The sequence below is a fragment of the Rana temporaria genome, chromosome 10 (genome assembly GCF_905171775.1).
Source record: "Rana temporaria chromosome 10, aRanTem1.1, whole genome shotgun sequence".
Classification (NCBI taxonomy): Eukaryota; Metazoa; Chordata; class Amphibia; order Anura; family Ranidae; genus Rana; species Rana temporaria.
This window is the reverse complement of record NC_053498.1, coordinates 74,505,174-74,531,164: the sequence shown is the minus strand read 5'-3', so window position 1 is coordinate 74,531,164 and position 25,991 is coordinate 74,505,174. Positions and strand designations below refer to the sequence as shown.

At 41.5% G+C, this 25,991-nt stretch overlaps 1 protein-coding gene across 2 annotated transcripts in view; it reads right to left on the bottom strand.

The window, feature by feature from the left end:
• Positions 1-227: 227 nt before the first annotated feature.
• IFT46 (intraflagellar transport 46) overlaps positions 228-25,991 on the bottom strand; it is a 49,687-nt gene continuing 23,923 nt past the window's right edge. Inside the window, exons 5-12 of one of the 2 annotated variants that reach the window (XM_040325492.1) lie at positions 25,094-25,165; positions 14,979-15,072; positions 10,663-10,791; positions 5,063-5,187; positions 4,182-4,248; positions 4,043-4,103; positions 2,416-2,501; positions 228-1,216 (exon numbers count right to left, since the gene is read on the bottom strand). In XM_040325492.1, coding sequence (XP_040181426.1) covers positions 1,121-1,216; positions 2,416-2,501; positions 4,043-4,103; positions 4,182-4,248; positions 5,063-5,187; positions 10,663-10,791; positions 14,979-15,072; positions 25,094-25,165 — 730 coding nt within the window. In that variant the 3' untranslated portion in view covers positions 228-1,120. The remainder of the gene's footprint in view (positions 1,217-2,415; positions 2,502-4,042; positions 4,104-4,181; positions 4,249-5,062; positions 5,188-10,662; positions 10,792-14,978; positions 15,073-25,093; positions 25,166-25,991) is intronic. The other variant, XM_040325493.1, reaches the window with a different exon arrangement.

Sequence of the window (25,991 nt, the reverse complement as noted above, 5' to 3'; positions counted from 1 at the left end):
TTGGTTTCTATGCAGAGCTGCACAAGATTTTGCACTCTTCAGTTTTAGTAAATCAATCCCTATATGTGAAGTAGACCTCAGAAGGTTGAACTTGCATGCCCCCCACTCCTTCTGCACCTCAATAATGTTCCATAACACCACCTGTCACATTTGGTAACACTGAGTGAAGGTACCAGAGCACTTGTAGCTACAGACAGGATCCTGTAGGTGTTAGAAAAAAAACACTCTTGCTTTAAAAATTGTATGTGAAATGTAATATAAACAACGGAATTAACATTACTTTTACAGAAAATATAAAGTATATAATTCGCACAGACTTTTGTATTTACAAAGATCTACAGGACAAAAAAATATATTGATGTGATCCTTTGATGATACTAAGGGTAAATATTGTTCAAATGTAATTCATATAATAGAAATATACAAAGTATCACAAGTGCATAACTTAGAAGAGATTTTAAATCAAGTACACTTGTCTTAAAAAATCCTTGCTATTCCTCTTGCCATCTAATCTAAATGTTCCTTTGCACAGAAGCTCTTGTAAGCTCTACATTGCTCCCTCTCTCACGTCACAGTTCTTGAACAATTCCTGGATAGCAGCTCTGAAAACACTGTAAAAATCCACACTACCTTCACGACAGCTCTACCCAGATACAATGAAATCATGCCTGCTTTCTCGATTGGCTAGAATTATTTTCCTATTGGCTGTTATATACGTAGATGGCATAGGATTAGAAATAACAAGGGTAGTTTTATCATTTGCACACTGGAGACCACTTACTAATTTCTATTTTACTTTTCCATGTGCTAACAAATGTGGATGATTCACAAAAAAAATGGAAGTAAGACAAAACGTGTTTTAGGTGGCCAATTGCAAAACAACTCCTTGTAGATTCCAGTGGCAAGGACTCCCTGCCATCATTTATGAATCTGTGTGCCCACATCCAATGTTTTGTGTCTTCCCAAACTTGATGCACTCTATAGAAAAATACATTCAAAATCGGTCCAGTTTCAACTTTCCAGCATTTTCCTAAGTGTAGAATAACAAGTAGACTGATTGGATAGACTAATCCTGTAAATATTTACCACAAGATCAGTCAGAAATGTGATAAAGATCTTTTTAGTTGTAGGGGGTACTTTCATTATCCTTGCTTGTGGTTGCACTATTGCCAGATGAATTTCTTTCCTTCTTTCCCTCAACTAAAGCTTTAAAATGCTGTAAAGAGATAGAAATGTTATTAGTATAAAGTCAGCCAAGAAGATATGCAGCGTTTAAAAGAATACGCAAACCCAAGATTTTATATTCCTTTTATATGTGCCTGCTGTACCATGTACTTGTATGAAAAAGGATCCTGTTCTCTTTATTTTGCTTCCTTTGTGTGAAATACTTGGTTGATCCTGCCAGCCCCTATGAAAAACTGGCCACACTAGGCATGAGAGGACAGCTTGGTCAGTTCCCTAGCTGTGCTGAGAACTCAGCCTGCTCTCCTCCAATGACGTTCTCTTCAACAGCCAGCTGATTTTCCTGTGCTTTTACCTGCAGTTTGGTAAGTCAGAGATACCCCCTTTTAACAATATCCTTTGCCATTACTGTACTTGTGTAAGTAGCAAAGGAGTTTGTAAACGTTTTCACATAATTTACAAAGTAGATTAAATTATTGACTAGACCCTTTAAGCTGGCTATACACTGTGCAAACTTCAGCCAGTTCCCGATGAACCAGACAAAATTCACTTTTTGGGTGACCTTGTTGGGCCCTTTCCTCCAGACGTCCATCAATTGAAAAATCAAAGCAGCCAGGTGGAAAATTGTAAGCCAAACAGCAGCACTCCGTCAAATGCCGCCACTGATCGGAGAATCTGACTGCCACCAGCAGCGTTTGTCAGAATACAATAGCAGCAAGAGGGATTCGCCCATCAGTGCTGTTCGCATAGATGCGAGAATTTGTTAAATCATTTTGCAAGAAAACATATGCAAGAAACCTGCCTACCAACAGAAACATTACTTTCTTCCTCCCCATACAACACATGAAATGTAGCTTACTCCTGAGTGTGGAGTTTTTAAACATTGGACTGGTAGCTGTAAGAGTAGGTTTCATTATATTTTAACCACTTGCCCGCCATTTTTAAGTACCAAAGTTTGGCGCCATTCCATGAATGTGCGCAATTTTAAAGCGTGACATGTTAGGTATCTATTTACTCGGCGTAACATAATCTTTCACATTAGTAGTACAACCACATGCCATCATCCCATCCTGGGATCAGTATGGGGGGGGGGGGGTCCACTTTCAACCATGAGTGTAATATGCTCTAAAAGTTGGGGTTAGCGTTTAAATGTTTCACCCCTGTAGGCAATCCCCTGTTATTTGTTCTGAAAGATACTGGAAAAGAAAGTGATCCATGGAACCAAGTACCAACCTGAGAGTTCTTAAATTCAGAGTACAGAGAAAAGAGGACATGTAAAGACTGTATACGACTCTTGTAAACAGGGATATCCACGATACCTGAAAAAAATAAACTGTAATATAACAATCATAATAGCAACAAGCAAGTACAGTTTTACTAAGAAAAAAGGTATGGCTAATATTCCTTTTTTATAGTTATATGAAAGGCTACACATACCGGGTCATTACAAACAAGTCTTAGTTTTTGACAGATGCCTATATCACATATTGTTTTCTTTTATCGCACAGACTTTGATGACAAAATCTATAAATTAAAGATCCAGGTCCAATTTCGGTATAGCCAATATAGGTCATGGCCTAGTGTGAGAGGACTGTAAGAGGACGACATACAGTCTTTCCTACATCATGTTGCTGACTGTCTGTAGCACATTGCTATATATATTCAAAGGCTAAAAGAAAACTTCCCTGCCAGTCAGTGCAATCAAGCGGAGTCTTGATCAGGGGTGAGCAATTAATTTTCCTAAGGGGGTCACATGAGAAACTTGGACTATTGTGGAGGGCCAAAATTATTTTTCCAAATATTCATTTTGGACCTGGGAAGGTCCATAAGTACATAAAACAAACACCCGGTACTAGGAATAGGTTCAACTGCTCATGAAATAGTTATTTCAGATGGGGGGGTCTGGGTGGTAAAACAGGCAGCTGAGATGCAGTTTTACCAGCCCCCTGGGCTGCCAACACAAACGATCAAATAACAGCTGGCCGGAGCTATTCACATACTGTGGCATTGCATTTTTAACATGTGCTCCAGAGTCTGGTAAGCGGCACTGATTGTCAAACTCGTCCATTAGGGTTAAAGTGGTTGTAAACCCACGAAAAAAAAAAAAAAAAAAACCTGCAAGACAGAGGCATAATGAGTTAGTATGCATATACTTACCTTAGATTGAAGCCCTTGCAGTGGTCCCGGCACACTGCTGTGGCTGACATGTCTCCTGGAGTTATTGTCGGGTATCGCGGCTCCGGCGATGTGATTGGCCGGAGCTGGGATGACATCACCCCCGCGCATGCGTGGGAGCCGCCAGTAGCAGCACAACAGCTGAAGAAACGGCACATGCTGTTATAGCGAATATCTCCTAAACTATGCAAGTTTAGGAGATATTCATGGTACCTACAGGTAAACCTTATTATAGGCTTACCTGTAAGGAAAAATGGCGTGTAAAGGGTTACAACCCCCTTAATATGGCTGTGATGCATGCAATTGCAGCATACAGGGTTAAATCAGGTGATGAGGAGGCGATATAACACCTCGTCACTAACTGACTGGAGAAAAGGAGCCTGAGATTGGTACAGCAGAGATTTCTGCAGTTCCTTACAAGAACACGTGCACAGCTCCCAGGGATTTTAGCATGCAGGCACTAACATAGGAAGAATTTGGCCAGGTAGCAGAGCGGCAGGAGAGCATCTGGACATCTCCTAGTCAGCGCTCTCCCAATAGAAGAGAGCCTCATCAGCTCCTCTGGCTCTCTCTATCCAGTTCTTGCAGCTATTCATATGCACATCGGGCAGCTTGTCCTTATGAGCCCATTATCTTCCTCACTGAGAAAACAACTTGTATTCCTGACTTATATTTGCAAACTTACCACATATCATATCAATATAGGTGGCTAGGTCACAATCCAAATCAGCCGATGGTAAACTAACCTGATGAAACAAGCAAGGACAGTTTAGAATGACTGTTCCTGTAGTCTAAGAATAAGAATTTCACATTAGTAACCAAACCTTTCCAAGGAGTTCTTCAAATTCTGGCAGCCACTCCTGCATTAATGTTTCAACTTCTGGCATAGGCCTAGAGACAAATGATTTATATGTTTAAGATGCACTTACAAGAAAAGAGAAAACATTAATGTTTACTGGAAATCATCTTAGAATCGGATTTGTAGACGTATTAGGAAGCATTTATCATATCCTTAAAGACTCATTTACACAGGCATAGATGCCCATACAGTGTGCAGGAGCCACGCGTTTGTGTCTGGAGCAGCATGAAGCTTCGTGCAGACAGCTTATGTTAGTCAATGATAGCACAGCAAATGTACAGACATCCAAATTTGAGAGTTAAGCAGAAACGGTGTATGGCCCTGAGCGCATACAGTGTTAGTTTGCAGCCGTGCACCCACTAATCCCAGTGTACCTGTCAAACTCAGGTGTCTGTACAGCCACTGCACCTTCATTGGCCAACACAGGCTGTGTGCATGTAGCTCCAGATGCACAAACAGCTTGCTCACTGTCCGAGCCTCTGTGCTTGTGTGAATGAGCCCTAAATGACTGACACATTGAAGGCAAACTGTATTCAAGAATTGTGTGCAAGAGAAGTGAAGTATGTAAACTGCTGTTTCCCATACTGTCCTCTGTTTATCTGACCTGCTTATGTAAAGGTTTATTGTTCATTAGTCCTCCTTAAGCCATTTACAAAAAATATTTTAGCTGAATTTTTTTTTATCAAAGTCTATGAAAAATCCTCCGAGCTATGTGTGGGAAACTTAAGATGAGGAACACCATGGGAGTGAGGGAAGAGGTCCTCTTCCAATTCGCAGGCAGAACTATTTCAAGTACAGACTAATGTATATGGGTATACTATAAGTAAAAAAAAATGAAGGACTTACCGAGTATAGTGAACGCTGGCAGGTGGTTTTGAATGATGCAATTCGCTGATGCTTGCCATCCAAGAATCTATAGCTTTGTGATTCCTTTCTGCATTGTCCAGACTCTTCACTTTTATTTGCTGCTGCTAGGAAGACATTAGCATTAAAAACTAAGGGTCCTTCTTTGCTTTGTTGTGCTCCAGTCAAAAAGCTTTTTACATTGTCATTAGACTGGCAGTAAATAATTGTGCGAATTCGAGAAAAAAAAATGTAGTTATTATAGATGTACTATGTGCTAAATTATTTTAACCTATTTAGTTTCTTAGAGCGCCGCTCCAAGCACCCATTCAACCCTCTCCGGTGACCCACTACTCTTAAATGCCGGTGTCTCAAGTGCTCATCCTAGCCTACTGTGCAAAGTGTGACTTAGAAATGCTACACTCCTAAGCAGCCCATGCAGTAATTTAGTACATATGCTGCTTAGGAGTGTGGCCTCTCCAATTCACAATGTGCTAAATCATGTTAAATACCATGGACAGGGTTGCTACTTTACTCACATTATTAATCTATTTTCACAATGTAAACAGCTCCCCCCCACTCATGCAAAAAACATACCAGTGTCACACTGGGCATACCATTTGGAATCTTCTTTGATACTTTGGTAGGCTTGGTGCTTAGAAGAGGTTGTGAATATTGGGAATACACAGAAGAATAAATTACAGAATTTCATGGGCTTCAATTTATAAATGACAGCTTAATTTGGATCCATTCACTTCTAGACCAAGGCCAGGCTTGTTTGACCTGGTAAGAATAAATAATCAGAGGGGCCACATGTTGGATGCAGAAGCAAGAAGATCATTGGTGATTTATTTATGCACAATATATGCTGCATCTCCTCCTGGGTATCAGGGGTGATAAACATCGCCCAACAGTGTTTAGAAGGGGGCCGTGTCCATTTGATTGGGCGCTTTTCTCTCCTACTTCAGAGGTGCAGGTAGAAAGAAGAGACCACCGTAGGCAAAAAAGAGAGGCTGAAGTACTACCTTATCTCAGTAAAAGGACCTGAAAATGTTGTTTACAGGAAAGTTCATTCAGTTCTCCGACTCTATGAGCTGAAAAAATGGCCACAAATAGACCTCCTTGTGTGCAATAAGTGCCAAAAGGAACATCTCAAATGAGTTCAAACTCATCATGCTGTAAAAAAAGATACAACCAATTAAGATCCCATGGGGATATGAAGACCAGACAGAGAACAAATCTGTATGACTCTCTGTACAAAAGCCTTTGCCAATGAATGAGATGCAGTAGGCCTCTGGAACAGAATGACCAAGGCCAAAATTTGACCCAGATAGTACTCATGGCCAGACAACTCCAGCCAGACTAGAGTAAAGCCAAAATACAACCTGCAACATGCGGTTAAGGATGAAACCTTTAGACCAGGCAAAATATGCCTTTCAAGTACAATGGTATACCTTCCTGGAGGTTGGCTTTATTCCCTGAGCAGAGTAGAAATATTAAGTCAGAAACACCCCTGTTCCTTAGGACTTGGGCCTCAGCAGCCATTCTGTCAAAGTCAGCAATCATAAAGCAGGATGGAGGTGGACTCTTGGCCTGCAATAACTTGTTTGGTCGGACTGGAGGAGCCTGCAGCTTTTCTGCTAGGAGATGGACAATATCAACACACTCCATTTTTCGGGGGCCAAGCCAAAGTTATAGGAATCATTAGCACACCCTCTTTATCCTGCAGAGCAAGCAGACAGAAGTTGAAGTAAAGGGAAAGCATAGATCAGAAGAATATGACTCCAATAGGACATTTCTGTTGGCTTTGGAACCTAAAAAATGTTCAGATATAAGTCATGAAACTTTTCTCATTCCGGTATGGGTGCAATTATACCCTGAAACAATGCTGCAAAAAGGAACTCACTCTTCTTTGAGGTTCCAAGACAATTGAGCACATGAAACATGTAGGGGGAAAGCTTCTGAAGTCCAGCTTGTAATCTCCTGACAGCACACTGTGGACCCATTTGTCTGCAATTTTCCAAGTCCATACAGCCTGGAAAGTGCATACGTGGGGAGCCCTGGAATAAGGAATTAACTCTGGCCTTGGAGGTCTTCAAGTTCCAGTTCTTCTTACAAAACTGGGTGGTAGGCTTCTGCTCGAAACTTGAGGCCTTTGGTTGACAAAATGACTTTTTTTGCAGTCGAAGAAGGCCCTTGACTCATTAGTTTTGCCTTCTTCTGGGCTAACAGCATACTTTTTCCAACAGTCACCTTTTGATGAAAACATCCATGACAGCCAAACAAACACTTACCCTCAAAAGGCAACCGTTCTATTTGCTTCTTACAGAGAAGTATAGGCCACAGGTTTCTCCTTATATGGATGGAGAGAGAACGCTCAGTCTAGAGAGTTGCTCATTAAAATCTTCAAAAGCATCCATCAAGAAGCCCAAGGCTCTCAGGATCTCCTCTGTGTATTGTCCAATGACAGGCTTTACATAGTTAGTCGGGTTGAAAAAAATAAAAATTCAACAGTTCTGCTAGTTCAACCAATTAAAAACACACACAGACAGCAAACCTCCATATACACCATCCTATATCCATAGTTGATCCAGAGAAAGGCAAAAAACCTACCATGGTTCAATTAGCTTCAGTGGGGGAGGGGGAAAAACTCCTTCCTGATCCCCCCCAGGAGGCAATCAAACATTTCCTGGATCAACTACCCCTGTCATCATTACCTCTAAAAAAATTGTGTCCAGTTATATTTTGTGCATTTAGGATTGTAGCCAGCTCTTTTTTTAAACAATCTACTGAGCTGGCCAGAACTAGTTGCCGAGGGAGACTTTTCCACATCTCTTACTGTGAAGAAGCCTTTCCATATGTGAAAGTTACATTTATTTTCATCCAGATGTAAAGAAAAGTGCCCCTCGCCCTTTGTAATGATCTGAAAGTGAATAACCCTACACCAAGTTCACTATATGGACCACTTATGTATTTATACTCATTGATCACAATGTAAACCCTCGCATTTTTTCACCTTCATGCATCCTATGCATGAAGGTGAAAAAACTTCTTCTAGTGACTGGCCCCCCTGTTTTACTCACCTGAGCCCTGGAATTTCCCACAGCGGAGACACGCTATTATTAAGTCTATGATCTACCAGAACACCCAGATCCTTCTCCACCATTGACTCCTCCAGCTGTTCTCCTCCTAGTATGTATGATGCATGTTTACCACCCAAGTGCATCATTTTAAATTTATCAACATTAATCCTAATTTGCTATATGGTTGTATAGTTGCTGCTTGTAAGTCGGAGACATCCTGTATGGACAGAATTCCACTGCTTGGTGTCATCTGCAAACACTGAAATGGTACTTTTAATCCCAGACCCTATGTCATTTATAAATGTGTTAAAAACTAAAAAGGTGCCAACACTGAACTTTGGGATACACCATTAATAACCCTAGACAATTCAGAGTAGGAATCATTAAGCACTACTCGAACTATGTTCCTTTAGCCAGTTTTCTATCCATTTACAAACTGAATTTTTTAAGCCTGTAGACTTTCATTTACACATTAGCCATGTGTGGGGAACCATGTCAAACACTCTAGCAAAATCCAAGTATATTTTATCCACAGCCACTCTTTTGTCTAAGTTTTTGCTTATTTATAAAAAGTCAAACAAATCTGATAACTTCGACCTTCGTGAATCCATGCTGACTTTTGCTTAAAATATTTTCTAGTAAAAACTCTTTTGTGTGTTCTTTTTTTAAATTCTCCAGTGTCTTGCAGACTATAGAAGTAAAACTAGTCAGTCAGTACGTACTTGGCAAAGACATTGATTCCTTTTTAAATATAGGCACCGTATTTGGCCTTACACCAATCCAGTGGTAACATGCCAGTCATTAAACACTTTCTAAAAATTAGAAACAATGGCTTATAGATATAACAAGAACTGAGCTCTTTGAGGAATCTTAGATATGAGCCATATTGTCCAGGTGCTTTACTCACCTTTATGTTGTCTAAATAATTCTGGACCACATTAATGGGGGGGGGGGGGGGGCGGAGACAGAGACACAGTCACAGAGCTGACAGGCAGGGAGGGGGGGTGAGGGGAGAGCAGAGCAGGCTGTGAAATGAAGGAGGGACGTACGCTGACCATGGTGGTCAGGGCTCAGCTGCCCTGATTTTCGTGGTCAGCGCAGAGAGGGGTATACAGGACGTGGCAGGTTCAGGGAGTTTTTTTACAGTTCTGAGAGGGGTAGATTACACAGCACTGTGCGGTTAAATCTGCTTTAGGGGACAGGATCTTTTTTTTGGGGGGGGGGGGGGGGTTAAACACTTTAAGGACTTGAGCTTCCCTATTTTCCTTTGTATAAACAGAGCTGATGAAGGCATTTAATACATTTGCCTTATGTCCCCAGTGATCAACTCAAAATTATCCAGTAAAGAGCCTACATGCCCAGACCTGACCCTTTTACTGTTAATATATTTGAAGCATATTGGGGGTTTGTCCTACTGTCTTTGGCAACCTTACATGCATTTTACATTTTTACAGCCTAATTACCATTTTCTTTATTCTGTTATATTATTTGTAACTTTTAAATCATGACAGTGTTCCTTAATTTTTATATTTTTTAAATGTTACTTTCTTATTTTAACTTTGGACATACTGCCAGGCATACTTCCACCGCAGCCACTGCTGATTGCAACTACCAAGGAGCAGGATGCATTAAAGAGGACTCCCAACCTTTAATCTATAGCATCCTTAAAGACTGAGAAGACAAGGAGCACAGCCAGGTCTGTGTCCCAGGCATTCCAACCCAGTGAGAACCCACAAGAGCGGTTTGTGCAAGCCTGAGATGGCTAATGAAAATTCCTCACTAGACACAAAGTGATGTGCCCTTAACCAGTGGAAAGACTAGATAAGGGCAGGGATTCAGAACTAATCTGACCCTGAGTGTAGCTATTACAGGGTAAACCCTTCCCCCTACACCTCTGCCTGAGATCCCACCCAGCTATAAGGAGGAGCAGCTTTTAAACAGGTTTACACACCAGTTTAGGCTACAGGGATATCAGAAAGCCCAAATCTTTACCCATCACAGTGGGCTTGCCCCAAAGGGGCTTATAGGGATAGAACTTCCCCTGGGGATCCCTGCACTGGACCTGTATAGCAACCTGCAAGCATTGGTACTGAATACAAGGTACCCAGGTCATTGCTGTCCACATGGTCCAGTGCTGGCTGTCAGCCTTCACCGTGGTGCCTGGGTACCATTCCTCTGGACCCAGAACCCTAGGCAACTCATCCAGAAAAAGCCCTATTCCCTAGCAGGGGTGTATAGAATAGGCAGTAAAATCCAGAGGCAAATGAACATAGATAGGATTCTTCATAGACTTCAGAGGCACAGCCATCACTTAACGACACTAGCACAAAACTAAGGCAATATGCTTATGTAAGAAGCCGGCCTTTTATTTTGTCTAGAGTCCATTCACCTGTAGGTGACAGCAGTGGTCATAATTAACAGAAACCCTGTGATGATAGATTAGGAAATACTGTTCTGTTATCCCTCAAGGATTCATGATGTCTGCTTCCATAATTTGTACTTCCTGACACAGTTACTCACCGAAACACTGTGTTGCTTTGAGCCTTCAGTCAACCATAGAGCCATAACAGTGGAATCCGATTGCTTTGTTGATGGTTCATCTAGAGTTAACAAGCCAAGGTTATCTGGTTTACTATCAGGCCGTGGAACCTACATGGAAGACACATGAACATTTTTTATTCCATCACAACTTCTCAAACAAGGAATTTTTCCAGACAGACATACAGACAAAACTACAGTGGTACCTTGGATTATGAGCATTATTTGCTCCAAAAAAATGCTTGTAATCCAAAGCACTATATCAAAGCGAGTTTCCCCATAGGAGTCAATAAAAAACTCTGATAATTTGTTCCACAGTGACTGCTAGCGTATGCAGTACCGCATGTGACCAGAGATGAGGTGGCGTCGGAAACACTCGAAGATCGCTCAGATGCACTTGAAGAGGCTTGGAGACACTTGGGAACGGAGTGTTTCCGAGTGTCACTGGCGCCCCCGCATCTCTGAATAAATGCAGTACTGCAAACCCCAGAGGCTTAAAATCCTGCTCGTTTTGCGAGACAACGCTAGCAAACTAAGTCAGGATTAAAAAAAAAAATAATAGCTCGTATTGTGAAACGCTCATAAATCGCTTTACTCGCAATCCAAGAAATTACTGTATATGATACACTCATGCCAATGAAGCTGCTTTACTTGCTTAAAATACGTGCACTATGCCCTAATTTTGAAAAATACAATAAGCAGCAATGTTAAGATGTGAACAGGTCACATAAGAATGAATGACATTACCATTTGAAATGCATTTTCATGTAGTAAAACGGACAAGTGTGAAGGGACCCTGAGGGCCCATGCACACCAGACGCAATGGAGCTACCCAGTCCTACGTTTTTCAGAGCAGCAAGTTGCGCGGTCAACCACTGCATTGCAATGCTGCTGTACTGAATCAAACTGTGTTGAAATGTCAATAATGCCACAAAGGGAAAGCAAACAGTGCAATGTCTCAGGATCTGTGTATCGGCACGGTGTCTTCCAACACACATGAGCAGATGTGCAATCAGCTCAGTTTGCCAGTGTAAATGGGTCCTCAATGAAAATAGTGTGTTAAATTGTCACAAGATCCAGAGATATAGGCAGAATCAAATGCATATTTAGGTTTTTCTTCAAAAGAAGCAAAATATTTGACAGTGGATTTAATCCTTCTTTAAGCCAATCAACACCATCTCCACACCAGGAGCCTGCCTTCAATAGAACATGGAATACACATATTTTCTGTAGCTCCCTGCAGGTAATGTATCCCAGTGCACAATGGCTGACAGACAGACAGACAGACTTATAATCCATCTATTGAGCTCCAGAAAATGCGGGGCATCACAGTTCTATGAAAAATTTAAGCTTTTTTGCAAAAAGCTACAACACAAAGCTGACAGAATAAGCCCTACAGCACTACATACTGTATATGAAAAATAACTGATGGCCAGGCATGTGTTAGGTTTGTGTCTGCAGGCTTCCGAGAGGTAAAGATGCAATATTATAACAGTTTAGATTGACATTTTCAAACCCGTATGTCAGTCTGACTTCGGGAGTGATTTCAGAGACATCAGTGCGGGTTCCTGCACAGATGTCTATTTAAATCGCCCCCAAAGTCACCAAAAGTAGTGCAGGAACTACTTTTGGGAATCGGTGCAGCGTCGCACTGATTTGGACGGTGCTGTTGCAGCCGGCAATAGCTGTCGATTTGAGATTCGATTTGCTATGTCAAATCGCATGTCAAAACGGTCTGATGTGAATGTGGGCTTAAAATTCAGTGTATAACTCCACCTAAATATGTACTTTATGAATGTTAGTAAAAATCATATTATATTAAAACTTGGAATTTATTATTTGCAACCTTTTAGTTCCTTTGTACACAGGGCGTTTGGGCCCTGTACGTCAAATCTCAGCATTTAGTGCACCCAAGAGGCACAGGTACAGCGTCCAGGCCCACCGCCTGCAACCTGTCAAAGTCTGTGGCAGACTAAAGTATTCTGCAGCTGGACAGGGTTGAACGCTGTATTAGGTGGTACTCGTAGTTGGAGTCCTATGCATTCAGGAATGTATGCCCAGAATGCAGGTATTCATAACAAATGTGCTGGCTTAACTTAACGCATGTTAACACACATAATACATTTTAGGATTTTAGCTGAAGTTTTGCACAAAATACATTTTAGGATTTTAGCTGAAGTTTTGCACAATCTTTTACACATTGGCCTAATACCCCTTTCACACTGAGGCGCTTTGCAGGCGCTATAGTGCTAAAAATAGCGCCCTGAAACAGCTGCTCCATTCACTCCAGTGTGAAAGCCTGAGGGCTTTCACACTGGAGCGGTGCGGTGAACCCACCACGCCTAAAGCACCCCTGCCCATTGAAATCAATAAGTAATGCCGCCTGTAGTGGCGCTTTGCGGGCGGTTGTAACCCTTTTTCACCTGCTAGCGGGAGTTAAAAGCACCCCACTAGCGGCCAAATAGCGCCGCTAAAAATAGCGGCTCAGTCTGAAAGGAGTCTTAAGCTGTCCACTGGCTGTTCCTGCAAGAGCAGATCATCAGATTCTTCAAAATGGGGATTGCCCACACTCAAATTAGAGCAAACACCAAGATCAACACCTTTGTGAAAACTTGTGGTGCTATGACAAGGCCAAAGAGCAGAGCCACAAATTGGAAGTGCTGTTCCTCAAATGCAAAGTGCAGATATAACGCTGGTGAGACAATATAGAAAATATAGGAATGTGCAGGTAGGCATCTTTGATATCCATCGAAGCCACAGAAATCCGCCTGATGGAAAGAAGTAATCACTAACTATACAAAACTTTTGAACATGCAGAAACTTGTTCAAGCGCTTTACGTCCAGAAAGGGCCACACATCATCATTTGGCTTGGACACAGTGAACAAGTTGGAATACTAACAGTAAAAGTACTCTGGTTCTGCAACATGGGCAATAACTCCTTGAGTGTGACAGATCTAAACCATTGCCAAACAGGTGCTCAGCCTGTGGTGTCCCAGCTTGGGCAGGTAACATCGGTGCCAAAGCCGGAGGACCATGCAAGGCCTCACTACTCTGGACTTGGGGTGACCTTAGGGAGGCACCACAACTGATTTCACACCTCCGCTCCTTAAGGCGGTGGGAAAGCCATAAAACAACACCCATGTCCCCCAAGGCCTGAAGTCAGGAACAAACCACCAGTGAGCCCAATACAGAGGCATCTACTTACAGTGAAAATGCTTCAGAGCCACATAACGGCTCAATCTTGCCTCTTCTATGTCAGTCATACACCACTGAATCTACAAAAAATGGGCTATACCACCTGCCAAGAAAAGTGCTTTCCACAGGGACCAGTGCACAAAGCAGTTTACAGGTCAGTCCTGTCCTTTCCCCCAGGGTTTGGGTACAGTACCTCTAGAAACAAATCCGGTTAAAGGCTACTTCAAGAACTCAAAGCTTCAGCAGCTGGATGCAATCTTGCTAGAAGCACTAAAGAAAGGAAAACGCACTCAGCAGAGAAAGGTATGTCCATCACCTAGCACACTAACAAAAAGCTAAGGCAATGCTGGGAGTGAGAGTGCTTTTGCAGGGCTGAGTCAAACTTTTCTATTTGCCAGTGTGTAATCTCCTGGAAGTAGAGCATATCCCAGTGGTCTGGGAAGAATTAACCATTTCCTGCATCCTGTGATGTACAATTAGGAAAATGGCTCTCATTAGTTATTATTAAAGCGGGGGTTCACCCTATCGACGGGAAAAAAACATTTTTTTTTCTTTTACCTTAAAATCAGGCATTGTAGCGCGAGCTACAGTATGCCTGTCCCGTTTTTTTTAGCCCCATACTCACCTTGTAGTCGTCCATCGAAGATACCGGGGAATGGGCGTGCCTATGGAGACGGAGGATGATTGACGGCCGGCTCTGGCGCGTCACGCTTCTCCGGAAATAGCCGAAATAGGCTTGGTCTTCACGACGCGTGCGCATAGCCTGTGCGCAGGCGCCGTGAAGAGCCGAGACCTACTCCGGCTGTCTTCGGAGATAGTGACGTGCCAGGGCCGGCTGTCAATCATCCTCCCTCTCCATAGGCACGCCCATTCCCCGCGGGAGCCGAAATCTACGATGGACGACTACAAGGTGAGTACGGGGTTAAAAAAATCGGGACAGGCATACTGTAGCTCGCGCTACAATGCCTGTCTCGATGGTAAAATGTGTCGGGGGGGGGGTGAACTACCGCTTTAATAAGACTTTTTTGTTTTGCACAAAACTGATACAGGTATAAAATAAGCCATGTTTTTCAATTCATTACTGCTGTAGTAAGTACAATACCTTTAGGAATGCATCAATATCTCCGACAGCAGGAATAAAGTCTGGAATAAAAGGTTTCAATCTGTGGTCCAAATCTATGGTGTGCGGAGTGTATCTGGTGAAATAATCAAAGCATTTAAAACTACTGAAGCTCTATGTAGGTTAAAACTCAATCTCACCACAATCTATACATATGGATCCTTCCAAATAAAAGGAGGAATCCACTCAAATATAACTGTACATATAAATGAAAATGTATTTCTAAATTATACTCAAGACCAAATATACTGTAGAACAGAGTGACTGCAGCACAAACACTCCAATACATTCTTTATTTCAGCAACATTTCTATTCATTTGAATTCCTTTATCCAAATTTAAAACAGATCTGCTGAAAGAATTTTGTGACTTCCCAGATTGTGATTTAGTATGTGGATAGTCTGGACTGGAAATGTTAGCACAAGTGCGTTAAAGATGGCTGTACAAGTGTGGCAGACACTGTGTTACACTTTTAATCATCATACTTCCAAAGTTCCACATAATCATATCTCCATAAACCTGCATATGACAGAATGTCATTTTGTTGTAGCTCTTTGGACGTTGTGAATGCATTGTGTAGCCTGTGCCAACAACCTCCATATTTATGAGGATATAATGCCACCTTGTCATTGAAAAATTCTCTTATTGGCCATATACGCAATGGATAATTGCTAAGTGTTATCCAAAGGTTCCCCAAAAGACATTTAATATTTTATTATAAGATACTGAGATAGCAAACATCCTACAATAGCGTGCTTTTAGGCCATGTTCACACCATCACACTACAGTAACACACGTTAGTGCGATGTGGTGTCATTCATGCTTAAAAGTGTAACATCACCGGCTGGCACATCATGATGGCGTGCACGAGCACGTGAGGACGCGGCGCGCTCGAGGGTGAGGGGGGATGAAGATCTATGGGACTGCCTGAGGGGAGAGACGGACCGCGCTAGCCGAGGAGAGGAAACGGATGACGGCTGCCTTCACACAGCCTCCACACCATACGTCACACGCCGACTATCGCGCTGTATGGCGGAGGACCCGCACGGACACAATTGAGTGGCGTGGTGAGTAGGGGAGCCTCGGTTCTCGGTACTACTCACTGCAGACCGTGCTGTGCTGTGGCGGAGACCTGGGAGAATTGCCGGCGAGTAGCGGGGATAGACGAGACACAAGGATGAGACGGGAGGACGGAGCTCTCCGAGCCCATTCAGACCAATCCACTGCTTCACCCATTACTACAAACAGTAAGGCCAGCAGCAAGAAATCACCTATGCCAAAGAAAGGAAGCACGGAGGTAAGGCAGGGGAAAAATCCCTGAAGGAGGGTCGGAGGACACCGCTAACCCACTAAAGAACAGGTCTGTCATGCATTACTTAATCTTTTTTTAACTTGCTGGATCCTTAAGGTATGAGAATTCACTCTTATTGAAAAATTGAAAGGGACTGTTCCTGGGGATCAAGCATACAAAGTCAATAAAATGTACAGCAAGGGAAACGTGTAAGGAAGGAGAAAAAAAAAAAAAAAAAAAAACTTGAATCTGATTTGAACTGGGGTCAGAGTATCAGAAGGGGGGCGTCTGAGAACAAACTACGATTATATACAAAAGAGGCACAGGGTGCAAACACCCAAGGGAGCTCAAACAGCTCACTCATATTGGTACCCGGGCCTTTGAAATCTGTACGTGATATGCTGAATAACCCTATGCAACATATTGTATATTGGTGTGAAATTTAATGGCATGGTATTTAAATTAGCCCGCGGTTCCCGCTGAACTAGGGATCCAGGTCTTTGCAAACGCTTGCGACCCCATGTTATCGATCTGATACCTTACTGAAGGAAGTCTAGCTATACATATACAAGGGGAGAGACCAAGAGCTTATTAAGACCTAACGGTGACATAACATCAGTATAGGGGAATGTTAAGCAATAAGGAAAAAAGAGGGATTGGGAAGTGAATAATACCAAACAGGCGAGTCCCCCTGTGAATCTGCGATTCACTAGTGATATTGTTTCCGGAGTATCTATCAGAACCCCTGAAAACCGAGACAATATCAGTAGGTTAGGAGCCAAGAGAGGGGTGGAGGGGGGAAGGACAAAATTAAAGGAGCAAATAGTAAATCCCTTCAAAGCAAACATCTAACCCAACCCAGTTTGGCACTTCATACCGGGTACCTCCCTGACACTGGACTCTCTATTAACCGGCTGGGAATAAGAGGCCAAGCTGGGGAAGAGAATTAGAAGGAGGGAGACTAAAATGAGCAGAATGACGAGTAGATCAACAAAAGGGGGACCCCCAACTACTCCAAGCAATACAACAGCAACAAGTTCAATAAGACCATTTGTGACAAGAGGGGAAAGCCCGCGCGCCCCTGAGGCCCAGGTGGTAACAAAGCAACAACAAGTGAATAAAGTCAAAAAGGCTGAAAATAAGAAACCCCAGAGTGATATCTCCAGAGAAACATATATAGAATCAAGAGAGGAGGGGCCTACAGGAAGCAGACTGGAAAGCAGCAGGATAGATGAACGAAGCGCAGATACTCAGTCCCCCTCAAAAGGAGAAATGGCAGAGATGCTGTTAAGGCTGGAAAACGTGATAAAAGGTGAAATACAGAATTTACGGACCGATTTTGTTCACATGCTCTCTAGAATCGAAACAGCAGAAGAACGAATGGAGAAACAGGAACAGGAATCAAACGCACTAAAAGACCAGATAGATCAGATTCAATTACAACAGAGACTTATTTGCTACAAATTGGAGGACCAGGAAAATAGAAGCCGGAGACAGAACTTAAGGATAAGATTTATACCAGAGAAGAGGGACGAGGACCTCAGGCCAATAGCGCAGAAGATATTTAATCCAATACTGGAAAGAACAATAGATAACCCAATTGGAATTGAAAGGGTTCATCGAGTGGGAAATCCGAAAAGAGCGACCCCCGAGCGAACAAGAGATGTCATAATAAGGTTTAGATTATATGAAGACAAAGAAGCAATTTGGAAGAAGCTGAGGGGACAGCCTCCGATAGTGTTTGAAGGGACGGAGCTGCAGATATTTACTGATGTGGCCCCGGAAACCCTGGCAAGGAGATGGTTGTTAAAACCGCTCTTAAAACAGATGATAGACTTGAACATTAAGTATAACTGGGGGTTCCCTGCTTGCCTAATTGGAACAAAGGAGGGGAGATCTGCGACACTAAGATTTCCAGAGGACTTGAGGGAATTTTGTAGGAAATTAGATATTCAGGTCCCTGACCTGCCAGGTTGGGGGTAGGGGGGAGGCGGGGATGGGAGGGAGGGGGGGGGGGAAGGGAAACCCCCCCCCTCTCCCCTCTCCCCTGTTCTCTCTAGTTGCACTTGTTTTTCTTTCTCCTTTTTTTTTTTTTTTTTTTTTTTTTTCTCCGGCTTTGTATGACTTTGTGTCTTCCTTTTTTTTTTTTTTTTTTTTTTTTTTTTTTTGTTGTTGTTTTGTTGTTGTTGTTTTTTCCTCCTGTGCTCTCTTTTGTCCCTTGCTTGAGCTTTCCTCTGACCTCTGGTTGGGGTTTTTCCCCTCCCCCACTCCCTTCCGGGTGGAAAACCGGGAGGGGGGGGGAGGCAATCTCAGACCCCCACCCAGAGCGATCTGGACCAAGACATGGAAGACGGTTCAGAGGCCTTTAATAGGCCAAATAGGGGGGGAGGGAGGGAGGGGGGAGGAGATGGGAAGGAGAGAGAGATGGGTTGGAGGGGGAGGGGATGGGAGGGAGGGAGGGATGGGAGGGAGGGGAGGGATGGGAATGAGGGAGGGAAGAAACCCTATCTCACCAAAACAATCAGAAGAAAGCATAATTCGAAGAAAGGAAAACAAGGATGCCAGTGATTAAATGTCTGTCCTATAACGTAAAAGGCCTTAATAATCCAACTAAGAGACATAAGATATTGAGGGAGTTGAAAAGATATAGGACAGACATTGCCTTTTTACAAGAAACCCATCTTACATTGGGGTCAAACATAAAGATATACTCCCCCGACTTCCCCAGATGGTACTATGGAGATACCATTTCAAAAAGAGCTAGAGGGATAGCAATTGGAATAGCGAAGGGGACACGGTTTGTTCTAACAGATAGAATGACAGACCCGGAAGGGAGATTCCTCTTTTTAAGAGGAAAACTGGAGGAGGAGGAATACACTCTTGTAAATATATATGCCCCGAATACCTCCCCGATGAAATACTTGTTGGGAATATTAGGGAAACTAAAAGATTTTAGGGGGGGAAAGTTAGTATTGGGAGGCGATTTAAACTTCTGTATGGACCCGAAAGTAGATAAAACTCATCAGACATCAAATACCCAAGACATACAACTAAAAAAGGTTAAGGAAAGCCTATATAGAAATCAATTAGTGGATACATGGAGGATCTTTAACCCAGGCCAACGAGACTATACGTTCTTCTCCCCGGTCCATGGTAGTTATTCTCGGATCGACCACATACTGGTAGACCATAGAATGCTGGAAATGGTGGTCGAGACAAGAATAGAAGCCATGACGATCTCGGATCACGCCCCCATTAGCATATCCATAAATATCTCAGGGAATCAAAAGCCCTATCAAAACTGGAGACTTAATGAGGAGCTAATAATCAAAGAGAAAAGTTTCCTGAGGGTTAAAAAAGAATTAGAAGAGTACTTTAAAACAAATGAGATAGATGGAATCTCTAAAGCAACACTATGGGACGCCCATAAGGCGGTGATAAGAGGGGTCTTGATCTCTGAAGGAGCAAGGAAGAAGAAAGAAGAAAGTAGTAAAAGGGAAAAACTTATAGGGGAGATTTTTAATCTTGAACAAAAACATAAGAAAATGGAAAAGCAACAAGACTTATACCTAAACTTAGTAAACAAGCGAAATGAGCTTAAAGAACTCTTAGATCAAGATACAAAAAGGGAACTTAACTCAATAGCAAGGGAAAGATACAGGTGGGGAAATAAAACAAGCAAACACCTTGCTCGGATGGTACAAAAAAAGAAATCCAGGAATTATATAGACAAAATTAAAAACGAAAAAGGTAAGGTCTTACATACAACAAAAGATATTGCAGAAACATTCAGAATATACTATGAAAAATTATACTCGGTAGAACAAAAGAACTGGCAAAAAGGGGAGAAAGAAAACAAGATTACAACATTCTTAAAAGAAGCAGGAATATCAAAAATTGATCAAACGGAGGCAGAAGGGATGGATAGGCCTATCACAGAAAATGAAATTAAACTAGCATTAACAAGTTCAGAAGCAGGAAAAAGCCCGGGCCCGGACGGCTTCACAGTGATGTATTACAAAAAATACAAGGAGATTCTTCTACCAAAATTATGCCAGTACTTTAATGGCCTTGGAAGAGAGTATAAATTAAGTAAAGAAGCATCAGAGGCAACCATCACCGTTATTCCAAAGGAAGGTAAAGACACAGGAAGCTGTTCAGGGTACCGGCCGATATCTCTGCTAAATACAGATATAAAATTGTACGCAAAGGTATTGGCCGGAAGAGTTAGACAGGAAATGTCAAAACTGGTACACCCAGACCAAACGGGCTTTGTTCAGGGTAGAGAGGGTAGAGACAATGGAGTAAAAACACTCTTGTTGCTCCAGAGAATGAAGGCAGTAGGGTCCCCAGGTTTACTTCTGTCGATTGACGCAGAAAAAGCGTTCGACAGAGTAGACTGGGGACTTATGCTGCTGACCCTGAGGGATATGGGGTTTGGACCGAGAATGATAGACTGGATTGCAGCCCTTTATTTGTCTCCCACTGCCAAAATAAAGATAAATGGTAGTCTATCTCAAACTTTCTCAATGAAAAACGGTACAAGGCAGGGGTGCCCTTTGTCACCACTCCTGTTTGTGCTCTCTTTGGAGCCGTTACTGGCCAGGATCCGTAACTGTAAAGAAATAAAAGGGATTAAAATAGGAGAGGAGGAATACAAACTCTCTGCCTTTGCAGACGACGTCCTCTTCTATTTGGATAAACCCAAAACATCAATTTTAAGCCTATTAAATTTATGTAGAGACTATGGGGAAATCTCGAACTTTAAAATAAACCTCACCAAAACGGAGATTATGAGTATAAATATAAGTAAATTGGAAGAGCAATTCTTGAAAGTGAAGTACCAGTTCGCCTGGGTTAAAGAACTCAAATATCTAGGGATACTGTTAGCAAATTCTATAAAAAAAATGTATAAGATAAATTTCATTCCCCTATTAAATGAAATTAAGACAGAAACAAAAAGAGTGGAAAATAGAGCAATATCATGGATAGGACGAATCAATTATTGCAAAATGGTTATTTTACCTAAAATATTATATAAATTTCAGATGATTCCCATAGCCCTCCCGAGAACACTATTTACCGCACTAAAAAAAATAATTATGAATTATATATGGAGAAATAAGAAACATAGGATATCACTCCAGACCCTAAAACAACCAAAAAAAAAGGGGGGCTTAGCGGTACCGGATGTTAAAGGATACTATGACGCAGTGGTAATGACAAGGGTGGTGGAGTGGGCCAGAGCCAACAAAGAAAAAAGATGGGTTAGTTTAGAAAATGAGTTAGCACAGACGAGGTTGGACAAGATAATATGGAATCCCCCCCAATTTAGAACACTAGATAAAAACACACATGAAATAACAAAAAATGCACTTAAAATATGGGATAATGTCTATAAAAAAATTGAGAAGGAATACAATTCACCTTTCATAGCACTAAAAAATAACGATTATTTTGCACCAGGTAAAACACAAGTCGGGGGGAATTGGATCAAACAGGACACTGCACAATTAAGGGATATAATAAGGGAGGGGCACATAATAACACTACCCGAGTTAAAAGCTAAAAAGAATTTAATGGAAATTAATGAATGGAGGTACCAGCAGCTTAAACATTTTGTTCAAGAGCTACCAGGCTCACTGAGAGCGGGAGACCAGTTAACAGATCTAGAAAAAATATGCTCCACGGAAAGAGCTAAAGGAACTACCTCAAAGCTATATAGGATTCTATTGAAGATGGATGAGCAGAACATACCTCCATTCATTAAAAAATGGGAAAGGGAACTGGGAACACAACGGGATAGGGGCACAATAGATAAAATGTTGGCTTTGACACACTCCTCTGCGGTAGATAGTAGTACGGCGGAGATGTGTTTTAAATGCATATCCGGATGGTACATGACCCCGGATAAGCTAAAAAAATTCAAAGAAGAACAGACAGGAGAGTGTTGGAGGGGATGTGGATCACCAGGAAATATGGCACATCTTTGGTGGGGATGCACCAAAGTTAAGAGGTATTGGGAAAAAATTTTGGCCTGTGTGGAAGAGATCACGGGGAAAAAGATCAAGATGGACCCATGGGTTATCCTATTCCATGGGGGGGAGGAAGGAATAAAAAGTTACAGGAAAACGCTTGTACCACATCTACTTAATGCCGCTAAGAGACTTATTCCAAGGAGGTGGCAAGAAGCGGAGTGCCCCCTAATTTGGGAGTGGATAGATGCGGTTGAAGAAACTTACAGAATGGAAGAATTGAAAGAGGACATAGAGGGTAACAACATCCTACAAATCACGAAATGCGATAAATGGAGGTCTTTCAAGAAATCGTGGAGTTATGCAGAAAAATTAAGGGTAGATACTTAAAAGATACACTAGAAGAAAATTAGAGAGAACTAGAGACATAGGAGATTGTTTAAGGTGAGATAGGGGGGATGGGGGAGGAAGGATAAGGGGGGGATAAAATGAAATTGTAATTCTTTTAATGCCTCTGAAGCATGAGGAGTGATATTTAATAAATAACAATAATATGCATATATATAATATATAAAAAAAAAGGAAAAAGGAAGAAAAAAAGAAAAGAAAGGAAAAAAACGAAGAAAAAAATAAAAATTTCCACACAAGAAGAAGCAACACTTATGATGCAAAACCAACATAGAGATGCAATGGGCTGGCACGCAGAACATGAGCATAAAATGCACACTCTATGAGGTGGAGTCTGAAGTGATAAAAAAAAAAAAAAAAAAGTGTAACATCACATAACACAATTAGTTGTATCATCTCTGTTTTTGCAAGATATAAAGTGCAGTGTGTGTGTGTGTTTCTTTTAAATTATAATCCTAAATACCTTTTATCACAGCTCCTCTGTAAAGTCACATGATCTCCCTCTGCTTCCTTGATCTAAAAACAGCAGTGGGAGGGGCTGAGATTCCCCAGTGATGTCAGCCAGCAGAGGCAGATCATGTGACCACACAGAGGAGTTGTGCAAAAAGGTATTGAGGATTATCATTTTTAAAAAACAGATACACTGCAGTGAATATCTTGTTGAATTAGAGAAGATACAAGTCATTGTGTTATGTAATGCATTGGAATTGAGCCAGGACGAGAGGGGAGGGGCTTGGAGGAGATTGACTATGCAGATACAGACTGGAGCTGACAGGCAAGGAGGGAGGGGGAGAGGACAAAGGAATGTAAACCGACCACGGGAGTCAGGGGACAGCAGCCATGATTACCATGGTCAGGACACAGGGGGGACACAGAAACTGGCAGCATCAACCAGGTATTTTAGATAAAAAAAAAGGGACAAATGACAACAGCACTATGCTACTGACCATGCTTTAAAGGAACTAGGGTAACAACCACTTTAATGGCACCCCAATGCACTCTGCCAAAAGATGTGCTCTGCCAAGTGTGTACAATGCTACACACACCTGTTTTGGTACAATCTGGTGCTGCAGGCATCTCTTTTAAAAGAATGGGTTTCCTTAAAGCAGAATTCGATTTTTTTTTAAACCACTGAAAGGCAGAGTGTTTATGACAGAAGACATCCCATTGATCCCTTGTGCCATGGATGCTTCTCCTGACCTGTCAGCAGTAGGGTACATGCAGCACCTGTGCCTAGATGAAGTGGCTAATGTCATAGCAGCACAACCATTCAAGTGGCCAAACAAAATGAACTGTGGTTGAATTTACTTTGCTCTTTATAACCTAGGACCCAACAACGTGCATGCAACAAGGCAACACTGATTGTCGTTAAATGATTGTGTGCTGTATCTAAACTATACTATAGCTTATGATTAGTTTGAGCTTGCCTTGGGCAAGAAGCACTATATCCCTGACACTTTTTATTTTGGAGTTTTCTGCTCACATGCTCTTAAAAGGAGTTAACTTTTGTAAAAAAAATAAATAAATGCACATCTTTTTGTAGGTTAAAAAATGTGAATTTATTTATTTTTTACTACGAGCCTGCAAAGCATTGCCATGCATCACTCTTGCAGTGTAATATTTCTGCTCATACTTTGTACTGGCAGGCAGTTACACACTGACAGGAAGACTCAATGAACTACCTAGAACGCTCAACAGCGCCCTGGTAGTTCATTGAAACTACAAGCCGACGGTCCCAAAGACAATCAAGTATTTGTAGTTTCCACATTTACAGAACTCTGTGAATGAACGACGTGGCTGGGCAGATGGAGAACCGTACGGCTGCGTCTTTTTAAAGTTGTGACAGCGAAAAAGGAGAGAAGATCCCTCACTCCCTGTGACAACGGGGAAAAGGGGGTGGCTGCTGCATCTGTAACATGTTACAGCCTGAATAGGGGGTGTAACGTTGCGAAAGGTGAACTTTTCCTTTAAACAGAAGACAAAAGGAACAGACTATATACAAGCAATGGTGAATACCACCGCTACATCCCAAATGATCTGCTATCCCGATTTAGTGCCCAAAAGATAAAAAAAAAAAAAGTTGGCACATCAAAAATGTACAAGACCCACTGATTAGAGGTAAGCATTGCTGTCTACAGATGAAAAAAATGCCTCCACTTTAAGTAAAGGGATTGTCTTTGTCCTTTTAAAGTGCTGGCATGATTTGGTTCTTGAATAAACTATGCCACCATTGACACCATTTACAGCTGAACCTGACAGTTTGTACTAATGTACAAATGTACAGGTAATACATGTAGGAGGTATAAAAAAAAAACATTAGGCAATCATAGACCACCAGATTCAGTTCATCCATTAAAACCAAATGTATGTTTCAAATTTTCTTTTTTTTATGTGAACAACTCTACAGTACAGTGTACATATTACCTGATAATGTACTGGAACAGCTCTTTAATGTCCGATGTCACTGCGAGATGTTCAAAGTCTGTGGGGTCATAACTATAAGAGAAGAGAACAATGACAATATACTGCTACAGAATAAAGAAACTAATTATATATATATATATATATATATATATATATATATATATATATATATATATATATATATATATATATATATATATATATATATATATATATATATATATATATATATTATACATACACACACACACATATATATAAATATTAGTAATTTACATAGATCATTTAATTCCCAAGCGGAGAATAAAAATCTTTTACATTTTCGCTTAGGATAGCGTGGATACAGAATAGACCCTTTTGATCTATACCTACTACTCAGGGCTCGGTCAGAGAGAATTCCTCTCACTTACCATCACAGTGACAACGGTTTCACCAGACAGGAAGTGAGGGAAAATCTCCAACAGCAACACAAACAAAAATGCAAATGCTTTTGGTAACTGTGGTCACCAGGGCACTAAATATGGAAAATTTTCTAATAGAAATAAAAATCATAGAACTGTTCTAATCCTTCCCCACTGAATCCAAACCTAGAAATATATTTAAAGTGTTTAACACCGTCCCTACAGAAAGAAAAAAATCAAACAACAGAATGCAGAGAGATTACCTGCAGAAACATTACCAAAATGACATTAACAGCTCATTGTTATATGTACAATCTGATAGATTGAGATAAAGCTCTGCATTTAGCTTACATGGAGAGTTACTACAGTTACCATTTAAATTCACTTAAAGCAATGCCCCTACTTCACCAAAATAAAACTAAATGTACTCTGTAATAGAAAAAGTCTTACCTGTCTGGTTGGCAGGTAATCTGGTGTGCTTTAATATGCAAAGCTAT